At 36.9% G+C, this 10,964-nt stretch overlaps 3 protein-coding genes across 3 annotated transcripts; 1 reads left to right on the top strand and 2 right to left on the bottom strand.

The window, feature by feature from the left end:
• LOC133679743 (L-type lectin-domain containing receptor kinase SIT2-like) lies at positions 1–2,521 on the bottom strand. The gene has a single exon (XM_062102430.1). The coding sequence runs from the start codon at positions 2,411–2,413 to the stop codon at positions 386–388; it is 2,028 nt and encodes a 675-aa protein (XP_061958414.1). The 5' UTR covers positions 2,414–2,521; the 3' UTR covers positions 1–385.
• Positions 2,522–4,646: 2,125 nt separating this feature from the next.
• Positions 4,647–7,003, bottom strand: LOC133679968 (L-type lectin-domain containing receptor kinase SIT2-like). The gene has a single exon (XM_062102719.1). The coding sequence runs from the start codon at positions 6,922–6,924 to the stop codon at positions 4,894–4,896; it is 2,031 nt and encodes a 676-aa protein (XP_061958703.1). The 5' UTR covers positions 6,925–7,003; the 3' UTR covers positions 4,647–4,893.
• A 2,357-nt stretch (positions 7,004–9,360) lies between these two features.
• Positions 9,361–10,595, top strand: LOC133679969 (uncharacterized). The gene is made up of 2 exons (XM_062102721.1): positions 9,361–9,673; positions 9,778–10,595. The coding sequence occupies exons 1-2, from the start codon at positions 9,398–9,400 to the stop codon at positions 10,360–10,362; spliced, it is 861 nt and encodes a 286-aa protein (XP_061958705.1). The 5' UTR covers positions 9,361–9,397; the 3' UTR covers positions 10,363–10,595.
• Positions 10,596–10,964: the final 369 nt, after the last annotated feature.

Genomic DNA, 10,964 nt, shown 5'->3' with positions numbered 1-10,964 from the left:
TGGAGAAGGAAGATCTGTGAAACTGATTCTAACTAGTTTGGGAATGAGGCATAATTGAGTTGAATTGTGGGGTGGGGTTAGAGCACTGAGGAGAATGGAAGAAGCTACACAGCCATCATTGACCAGCATTGTTTCATCAAACATTGTGTACTATTTCAACCATGTGTTTTGCTTAAATCATAAATTATACCTATGTTTGTATGCTAATTAATTAACCCCTCATGGAGCAGTCTTTGTGGTGCTTTGAGGATTACTATGGTATGCACAAACAAGGTAACCCTCTAAGTATTCCAATCTACCTTCCTCTTCACCACTAATACCAGGCTTGCCACATGCCAGCTGTTAGTCTTTAGGTTAAAGAATTTTTACCTCGTTAAGCCATGATTCAACGACCACAGCTGAGGATTGAGTCGGTACTAGAGCAGGAATGAGCAGAGTAATCATTAGATCTATGGAAAGACAAGGTGAAATCCCCAGGCTCTTCATGACTAACTGGCATCAAACCTATGGTAGCACCATCAAGAGGCATCTCTGGCAGGCTAGCATTCCCATCCAGATATTGCGCAATTTGCCTCATGCTTGGCCTAGCTTGTGGTGTAGAGAAAGAACAAAGCAGACCTAGCCTTAAAACCAATTCCATTTCCTCCACCACGTAATTACCTTCCAATCTTGGATCACCTGTTCGAAGAATATCTCCTATTTTCCAGGAATCAAGAACCCAGTCAACCAAAATCATCTTTTCTGCTGATTGTTCTGGCTCTACAGGTTTCCTTCCACAAGCCATTTCAAGCATAAAAGTGCCAAAAGCAAAAACATCACTGCTGGTAGTGGCCCTTCCTGTTCTAGTAACCTCTGGCGCGATATATCCAACTGTTCCAACCACACAGGTTGTTTGAGGATTAGCCCCTCGATCATAGAATTTAGCAAGCCCAAAATCTCCTAGTCGACCATTGAAATCATCATCTAACAGTATATTGCTAGCTTTAATATCTCTATGCAGAACAACCTGTTCCCACTCTTCATGGAGGTAAAGAAGGGCAGACGCAACTCCTCTGAGGACCTGATATCGATGAATCCAATTAAAGCTGGGTGTGTCATTGTGAAATAGGAGTTTATCAAGGCTTCCGTGGGGCATGTAATCATAGACCAAGAGGAGCTCTCCCTTTCTCCGGCAATAGCCTAGGAGCTGGACTAAGTTCCTGTGCCTCAGCCTTCCCATGCTAGCAATCTCAGCAACAAACTGCTTAGTTCCTTGTTTGGAATCATGGGATACTTTCTTGATCGCGACTTGCATATTGGAAGAAGGCAATACTCCTCTGTAAACCTTTCCAAAACCTCCACTTCCCAGCAACTTCCTGTCTGTGAAACCTGTAGTTGCTTTGTATAAATCCTTGTAGGAGAATCTTTGAGGACCATACTCCTGTTCCCAATCTTCGCGCAGTTCTTCATATTTCTTCCTTTTTATTATATAAGCAGCACCAGAGATTGCTACCAGCAAGATGATTGCTGTTATTGTTGGGACCAGAATTCTTAAATATGGCTTCTTTCTTGATTTTCTTTGAGGGGGAACTGAAGGCAACTTTGACACGTCAAGACTTTGAGCTTGTCCGCCTCTGTTGAAGCTCCACCCCAGAATATAGTGGCTGCTAGCCACTGCTCCTGTAGATGAAGAGAAACCAACGTACATAGAATCCAACATAACAGAAGAAAGATCGAGAGGTGTTGACAAGAGAGGCAAGGTTGGTTTTGTTCTTGTGAGAGGAGCAACGGTAACATTGAGTAGCTTCTCTACTTCATCATAATCTATCCATACGTGCATCACATGACCACTTATGAGAGTCAAGCTCTTATTCTCCTTTTCCTCATCTGAAAAGTAGGTCACCGCAGCAGATTCAATGGATGTCAAGCTGTTTACATCAATTCCAACGTGGTTGTCATTGATGTCTTTAAAATCGGGGCTTCGAATTGCATCCAGCTCAACTGCCAATAGATGGTTTGAAGACAGGCCATTGCTTGTAGAATTGAGGATTCCAAGGTACTGAGTTGCCAAAGCCCCTGTGAAGTTCGTAGATTGAGAGATTGTGAAGGCCATGCCATGGCCACCAAGTGTTGGCAGCTCAGAGACCATGGAAAACGCAAACTGGGTAGAGAAAGAGAGGGACCGAGAATTGTTGAATAAAGATGTGCTGAACAGAAAAGGGAATGGGAAGAAAGCACGGCCAATTTGCTGTTTTGAAGTGTTTGTCAGCTCTAAGAGACCATTTGGATGGATTTTTGCAATCTCGTTGAGGAGCAGGTTGGCTCCAGTGAAGCCATGATAGATGAACTGATTTTTCTCTGGAGCTAAGGCCAAGAGCTTCAAGGAAACAAACAGGCCGAGCAGGAAGCGCAATAATTTGGAAGCGGCAACCATCACATGAACAAATAGAAGATTGTTTTTGCTTCTTCAGATACACATTGGTAAAAGTTTTTTCGCTTCGAGTTTTTCCTTAATTGTTGTTACAGTTTCAAATCCTCGGTCTAAAGACTGAATTATTAACACGTCTCTTCATATTTCTATGACTTGCGCGCATGCGAACCTTCTCCAAAACTTTTTCTCTTAGAAAATCGGGAAAACTACTTTTCAAAGTTGATACAGGATAAAAAAAAATAAAATTCTAAAATCTTACATGACAAGGAAGATAACTCAATAATTTAAATTATTAAATAAAATTTTAAGATATAATTTATATTATTTTTTAATATATCTTTTTAAGTTAAAGTTTTTTGGGATTAAAACTTGCACAGGTTTATATTATCTTAACTTAGCACATAAGCTTTTGCTGGGTGTGGAAATCTAGGAAGAAAAAAAAAAAGATTGGTAGTGTCAAACCTTAGATCGGGTGGCTACAAGTGTAGCTGGAGAGGTTGTCGACACAGTTTCTAACACCGTCTTTAAAGCTAATATTTGCCGCCAAACATCATAGTGCTAGTCACACAAACAGTACAAGAAAAGCTTATGTGCTAGTTTTTTTTAATATTTATATTTATTAAATTATCAAATTATAACAAGAAAAACTAATTTAAAAAATATAAACAAATCCTAAATGCAAGTTACTTGGTTTTGCTTGCAAGTGTACATCATTCTTTTACTACGATTAAGAAAGTGTAAGGATAAATAAGCCCTGAAAATTAGTTTAATAACTCTTTTGTTTTTTAGGGTTTTTTTTATCATTTTAAATTGAAAAATAATAATACAAGAAGATATTTTTGCTTTATTTATTTAATTTAATTTAATTTAAATGGTGAACATAACACTAAAATTCCATTTCAACGACGTTATTTCTAGGTGGCCATCTTTGACTTTATACAGAAGAAGGATACCATCTTAGAAAAAGCACTGCGCAATGTTAAATATTGATTGCTTTGAAAATGACAATCCTGATGTGAGATTTGTTTATTTTTATGTTTTTAAAATATTTTTTTAAAAAATTATTTTTTATTTTAAATTAATATATTTTTAATATTTTTAAATTATTTTAAATTAATATATAAATAATATTTTAAAAAATAATGACAAGACACTTTTCTACGTTCTAAATTTATCAACAACTCTAAGCTTTCAAGGATGGTCAAAGTGGGCCCTCTCATTCTCAATGCTTAACTCTAGATTTTTTAGTCTACTTTGGGTTTTGATAGCGAGGGTAAAGATGACAATAAACAAGTTTTAGTAATCACACGTTTTATTTCTACGATTCAAGAATATTTTTAAAAAAATATATTTTTTTATATTTTTATTTTAAATTAATATTTTTATATTATTTTAATGCATTGATATTAAAAAAATACTTTTAAAAAATAATATCTAAAAAATCAATAATAAATGAATATAATAAATAGTAGAAATTAAATACGTCATGCGATGCGATGCGATGCCGTAGCCGATACGTAATGGGTAAGAAAGAAACTTGAGCTGGACACGTAATGCGTTGGCGTGGCTCTCGTCTCGTCTCGCCTCGTCTCGTCTCCTAATGTAAGATGCATGCATAGCACACAGATTATTCTGGTCATGTGCTGCTCATCCTTCGACCCCTGCAGGCCTACACTACACTTATGCCTCTACCCATTTAGCTCTCGTCCCTTTTCCCTTCTTGATTAAGTAATATTTGAGTTCTATATATAATCTTATCAATTTTGAGAAACAATGACAAGATTTATGGAATCATTTGAATTAACCCTCCATTTAATAAATAAATTCACCAAATTATTTATTTATTTATTTATTTTAACATGGAAAAATAATAGGCTCAAAATAAATTATGAATGGATAAGAAATTACTCTTAAAAAATCCAAATAATATTAATTTCAAATTGAAAGATTATAAAATTTTATAACTTACTTATAACACCAACATAACATGTTTTCTTTGTTTTTATATAATTCTTTAGTAAGTAATTACATCTATATATTTTGTTTATATAATTTATTATTTATTTGATGTGAAAGGCATCAAAATTATTTTCTAACAAAATAGACAATAATCAACCAAGATAGACAATAATCAACCAGGATCGATTGACAATGAATGCTAAGTTTAAATAGAATTTGTTATATGTTTCCATAAATCTATCAATTCTACTAGTAAATAAATATTTGTACGTATATTAATAATCGAACTATATAATTTTAACACAATTGAATAACTCCTACAAGCCCTCCTTGCCTCTGGGTTCACGATCTGCAGGGAGGGCGGCTGTTTTATGGTAACAACTCACAAGATATAAGTGGTTGGAAAAAAATTACACAAATGCTACAATCTTAAAAATTCTGCGGCACCTTTCCTCTATATTTCACATCGAACAAGTCTTAATGTACATATTTACGTAATCAATCCTCCATGAAGCATTGCTGGTTCAACGACCACTGAGGATTGAATCAGAGTCGGACAAGGAATAGGAAGAAATTCCATCTGATGATATAGGGATTGTTAAAACATGCTCTCTAGATGCTTCATTGCTAACTGGAACTAAACCGATTCCAGCACCGTGCAGTGGTAAATCAGGTAAAGTGGCATTTCCATCCAGATATTGCATCGCTTGCCTCATGCTAGGTCTGGCTGCCGGAGTGCGATGTGTACAGAGCAGGCCTAGCTTCAAGACCAACTCCATTTCTTCCTCAACGTGGTTACCTTCAAATCTAGGATCAACTGTCCATAGAATGGCACCTCTTTTCCAGCATTCAAGTACCCAGTCAACCAGAACAACCTCCTCAGGTGGTCTTTCTGACTCTACAGGCCTCCTTCCACATGCTACTTCGAGCATAAATGTCCCAAAAGAAAAAACATCGCTGCAGGTAGTTGACTTTCCTGTTCTAGTAATCTCTGGTGCAAGATATCCAACTGTTCCAACCACTTTGGTTGTTTGAGGAGTTGATCCATGGTCATGAAACTTAGCTAGACCAAAGTCTCCTATCCGTCCGTTAAGATCGGCATCTAATAGAACATTGCTAGCTTTCACATCTCTATGCAGAACAACCTGTTCCCACTCTTCATGGAGGTAAAGAAGGGCAGACGCAACTCCCCTGATGATTTGATATCGCCGAGCCCAATTAAGGCTGGGTGTGTCATTGCGAAATAGGAGTTTATCAAGGCTTCCATTGGGCATATAATCATAGACCAAGAGGAGCTCTCCCTTTCGCCGGCAATACCCGAAGAGCTGGACCAAGTTCCTGTGCCTCAGCCTCCCCATGCTAACAATCTCAGCAACGAATTCTTTAGTACCTTGCCTGGAATCATGGGATACTTTCTTGATCGCGACTTGCATATTGGAAGAAGGCAATACTCCTCTGTAAACCTTTCCGAAACCCCCACATCCCAGCAACTCACTGTCTGAGAAACCCTTGGTTGCTTTGTATAAATCCTTGTAGGAGAATCTTTGAGGACCATATTCCTGTTCCCAATCTTCGCGCAGTTCTTCATATTTCTTCCGCCTTATTATACAAACATCACCAGAGATTGCTACCAGCAAAATGATTGCTGTTATTGTTGGGACCGCAATTCTTAAATATGGTTTCTTTCTTGATTTTCTTTGAGGAGGAAGTGTAGGCAGCTTTGACACGTCAAGACTTTGAGCTTGTCCGCCTCTGTTGAAGCTCCACCCCAGAATATAGTGGCTGCTAGCCACTGCTCCAGTAGATGCAGAAAAACCAACGTACATAGAATCCAACATAACAGAAGAAAGATCGAGAGATGTTGACAAGAGAGGCAAGGTTGGTTTTGTTCTTGTGACAGGAGCAACTGTAACATTGAGTAGCTTCTCTACTTCATCATAATCTATCCACACGTGCATCGCATGACCACTTGTGAGAGTCAAGCTCTTATTCTCCTTTTCCTCATCTGAAAAGTAGGTCACCGGAGCAGATTCAATGGATATCAAGCTGTTTACATCAATTCCAACGTGGCTGTCATTGATCTCTTTAAGATCCGGGCTTGGAACTGCATCCAGCTCAACTGCCAATAGATGGTTTGAAGACAGGCCATTGCTTGTAGAATTGAGGATTCCAAGGTACTGAGTTGCCAAAGCCCCTGTGAAGTCCACAGATGGAGAGATTGTGAAGACCATGCCTTGGCCACCAAGTGTAGGCAGCTCAGGAACCATGGCAAACGCAAACTGGGTAGAGAATGAGAGAGACCGAGAATTGTTGAATAAAGATGTGTTGAACTGAAAAGGGAATGGGAAGAAAGCCCGGCCAATTATCCGTTTTGAAGTGTTTGTCAGCTCTAAGAGACCATTTGGATGGATGTTTGCAATCTCGCTGAGGAGCAGGCTGGCTCCAGTGAAGCCATGATAGATGAACTGGTTTTCCTCTTGAGCTAAGGCCAAGAGCTTCAAGGAAACAAACAGGCCGAGTAGAAAGTGCAATGATTTGAACGATGAAGTCACCATCAGAACGTGCAGAAGATTGTTTTTGCTTCTTCAGATACACATAGGTAAAAGAAAACAGTAGAGCAACGTTAAAGTCTTCTTGATCAAATTGAAGGCTTCGAGTGGAAAAATGATTCCAAAAAGTTGGTCTGTTAAAACGTGTTATAAACTGATTGATAGGATATCTCTTTAATTCTATCTAATTGATTGCGGAAAGGATTAACTTCGTATTTACTTGGCTATTAACGCATGGAAAAGTCCGTAAGGAGTCATTAGTACGGATTAATAATAAGACTGTGTTTGGATATTCTTTTCTGCGGCTGTGGTTAAAAAAAGCAGTGTAACACATGTTTGGTTAACTACTAACCACAGTTTTTTTTACGTGGGTCCCATTACAAATTGGGGTTGAATTGCAAAAAGTAAAAAGCAATTATGCATTGCTTTTCATGCGTTTCTCCTCTCTCTCATCACCGACAATTTGCAATTAACTTTCCCAACTGTCCTCATCCCTCTTTCACCCAATTTCCCAACGGTCACAAAAATCCAACAAATTGTTCACAGAACATTGATCTACACTCTCATTTTCAACCTTTCCCATACTGTTCCTTCATGCGTTTTAACTCTCTCTCACCACCGACATTTTCCCAGTAACCACGGTCATGGAAACGGTCCTCTACCTCACAAATTTTTCTGTTATGATTGCATATCAATGTTTAGCATTGATGAACTAAACCCCAATTTCCTTCCCCAAACTGTTCTCCTCTCTCGTCTCTTGCTACAACCCCGTTTCTATTTTGCCCTAAAACCATCAACGTATAGGACAACGCCAAAGCAAGCTTCTTCCCCTCTATCCCTTCTTTCCAAACGAAGATCGAAAACACAAACCTTCATCGATCTATCCCTTCATTACCCGTAAGTATTGTGCGTTCCCCTTGTCAATTTTGTTTAACATATTGCTCAAAATCTAATTTCTGTAATGGGTCTCTATTGTTTTTGTTTTTACAGAACAAAGCTGCAGGACCGTGTGGTTTGCATAACAAAGAGAGAGACAGAGGTAATGTTTGTGCCTTATCTCCATCTTCATTTTCCTTTTTTAGATGAAAAATTACATGTCAATGCTGCTACATGCTAAATTACTGTTAACATTGCAATTGTTAAATTGATCTATAAATTTCGTTGCTGTTGCTGCTTGTGTTCTATTTACTATGCCTTCGTCAAATTTTTTGAATTTATAGCAAATTTCATTGCTTCTTTTGCTTATCTTCTGCTTTACATGTTTTTATTTATTTTTACTTGAAAACCAGCATTTCTGTGATGCTTCTGTGTACTGTGTTACCCATGTCAATTTTGTAGTAATTGTAGCTCAAAATCTAATTTATATTCTGATCTCCATTGTATCTGTTTACAAGATAAAGCTGTAGAACCGTGCTATTTTGGACACCTAAAGAGATAGACTGAGGTAAGTTCCCGCCTTATCTCCATCTTCATTTTCATTTTTTTTAAATGAAAAATTGCATGTCTGTGTACCTGCATGATCAATTATTGTGTGTTCTGCAATTGACAAATTTCATGGTTGTTGCTGATTGTCTTCTATTTACTGTGCCTTCATCAATTGTTTTGAATTTAGCAAAATTTAATTGCTTCTATATATTGCTTGTTTGTTGTTGTTCTTTGTTTAAATATGGTTTCGTTTTGTATGTCTACTACCAGCTGACAGTGCTGCTGCTGGATTATTTGCTTACTGGAAACAATGTGATGCTTTGAAATTTCATTTATGTGTTGTTCTTCATGGTCTGATATGTTTACTATGCACATTGATGTTGTTTCTGCCTAAGCAACCGTAAATTTCTTTACTGTGCGTGTGTTTATTGTAATCGTAATGAGTGCCCTGTTAGCATGTCATGTAGGATTACTTTTATTTCTACTTTTGCAGTCAAAATCAGAATTGTAAGTTTTTTTTGTGTGTTTGCATGTTGCGAAAGAAAGTTGGGTTACTTTGAATGTAGAAATAGATTTTGTTCTGTTTGTTTTTTTTCCCTCTATTTTTAGCTTCCAAACAGCATGATGACAATGAAGTGTTGCTTGATAATTCAAATATTATATCATAGATTCTGTTCTGTTTGTTTTTTTTCCCTCTGTTTTTAGCTTCCAAACAACATGATGACAATGAAGTGTTGCTTGATAATTCAAATATTATATCATGACTAAAACTGAGTTTTCTGAACAGTTGAGAATTAATGGGTTTCAATTAGTTTTCATTACAAATTTACGGGAACATTCTCATTCAAATACATGCATGGTTAATGTTTGTTGCTAACCACACAACTTTTATAAATGCTGAACATTGAGTGTTTTATTATTGTTTTAGTCCACAATTTATGTATGTGCCATAATGTAATTGATATCATTGATTGATTTCAAAATTTTGTTAAATGTTTTAATAGATATCATGGACGGTCTTGAATCTTTTGATAAGGCTGCTTGGACAAAGGAAATGTTGCATATATTTTGTGATATATGCATTAAGGCAATTGATATGGGAATGAGACCTAATACTCATTTTGATAAAACGGGGTGGAAATTTCTTATAACATCATTCAAAGAACAAACTGGCCATGCATTCATTAAAACACAATTGAAAAACAAATGGGATGGATGCAAAAAGGATTGGAGGATATGGAATAAGCTGGTTTCTGAAACTGGTGTTGGCTGGAATAGTGAATTAGGCACAATTTCAGCTAGCGATGAGTGGTGGAAACAAAAAATTCAGGTACATTCCTTGTCATCCTAACAATTTCTTTTATTATTGTCAAATTCCAACATCAAAATTTTACTAGTCTTGATCCTTCATTACTTGATTTAATTTATATGCAGGAAATCAGAGGAGCCAAAAAATTCAGACATGTCGGTATTGAGCCGTCTTTGAAGAATAAATTTGACCGAATGTATTTCAACATTGTCGCAACTGGAGCGTTTGCATGGGCTCCTTCATCAGGTGTACCTGCTGACAGTGATGTTGATCCTGGTACAAGCAATGCTGACGTTGCTTATGATGGTTTGGAAGAGGGCAGCGGTGATTCGGAGGAAGATGTGATTCTAGATTTCCAGACTGACATGGCTCGAATGGTCGGAGGGATAAATATGTCTAGTAGCAGCAACACAAAAAGCAGGGGCAAAAGAAAAGAACAAGATCATTATAATATGCGAGGTAGAAAGAAGAAAAAATCTAGAATTCAGCTGCTATCAAGGTGCAATCAACTACTTGAGAGTATATCAATTAAGAGTGATTCCACGTCTGTTAATTTGGATCGCGAAGGCTGTAGTATTCGCGAGGTGATGGATGAGCTGCACTCAATTCCTGGAGTTTCAATTGAAGATGAGTTCCACGACTTTGCTATAGAGTATTTGAGTTTAAGAAGGAAAAGAGAAATGAGGGCTAGTATGGGTGATAAGGAGTAGAAGTTGAGATGGCTGCAACGAATGTATGCACGCACTAAACATGCTTAGCTGACATGGTATTATTACATTTTCTTAACCGTTAATCAATTAACTATTCACTTGCTTAATGTATTTATACAAGTTTGTTTTATTGTTGCAAAATAATGGGATGTCGGTTTTTAAAAAGAGTTTTTTCCAATTGCTGAAGTTTATCCGAGTCATTGTATTCTTCCACATTTCGTGTTGAGATATATGGGCATTTCCACTTGCGGTAATTTGTTTACTGTTGTATTTATATTAAATTGCTTTTCGGGAGCTAATATACTTGTATAAGGATATTGTTGGTTTTTAACGTTGTATTTTATCAATGAATTAAAACTGTCACTTCTGTTGTTATTAATGTTAAATGGTTGACCATTGGATTGAATTTGTTGGTAATTTTCCTTCATTGTGTTGTTCCCTAAAGGTCTTGAATATTGAGTGTTGCTATTAAAATGTATGTTCTATTATAAGCTACCATGTGCAGTCTTGTTTGTTTTCTTTTATACTATGAGTTTATGAGAGTTGTTGCCTTGTATGCCCAGCTGTAATTGTAATAAACCATGTACAGCTACTGTGTGAAA

This window comes from Populus nigra, chromosome 19 (assembly GCF_951802175.1).
Source record: "Populus nigra chromosome 19, ddPopNigr1.1, whole genome shotgun sequence".
NCBI classification, from domain to species: domain Eukaryota; kingdom Viridiplantae; phylum Streptophyta; class Magnoliopsida; order Malpighiales; family Salicaceae; genus Populus; species Populus nigra.
Note: the sequence above shows the minus strand (reverse complement) of the source record. Positions and strands in the feature narration are given on the sequence as shown.

Bases quoted from the DNA above. Each gene is read 5' to 3' on its own strand.
- LOC133679969 (XM_062102721.1), top strand. From the start codon at position 9,398: ATGTTGCATATATTTTGTGATATATGCATTAAGGCAATTGATATGGGA. The intron at 9,674-9,777 runs GTACATTCCTTG...ATTTATATGCAG, and splicing joins GGTGGAAACAAAAAATTCAG to GAAATCAGAGGAGCCAAAAA.
- LOC133679968 (XM_062102719.1), bottom strand. From the start codon at position 6,924: ATGGTGACTTCATCGTTCAAATCATTGCACTTTCTACTCGGCCTGTTT.
- LOC133679743 (XM_062102430.1), bottom strand. From the start codon at position 2,413: ATGGTTGCCGCTTCCAAATTATTGCGCTTCCTGCTCGGCCTGTTTGTT.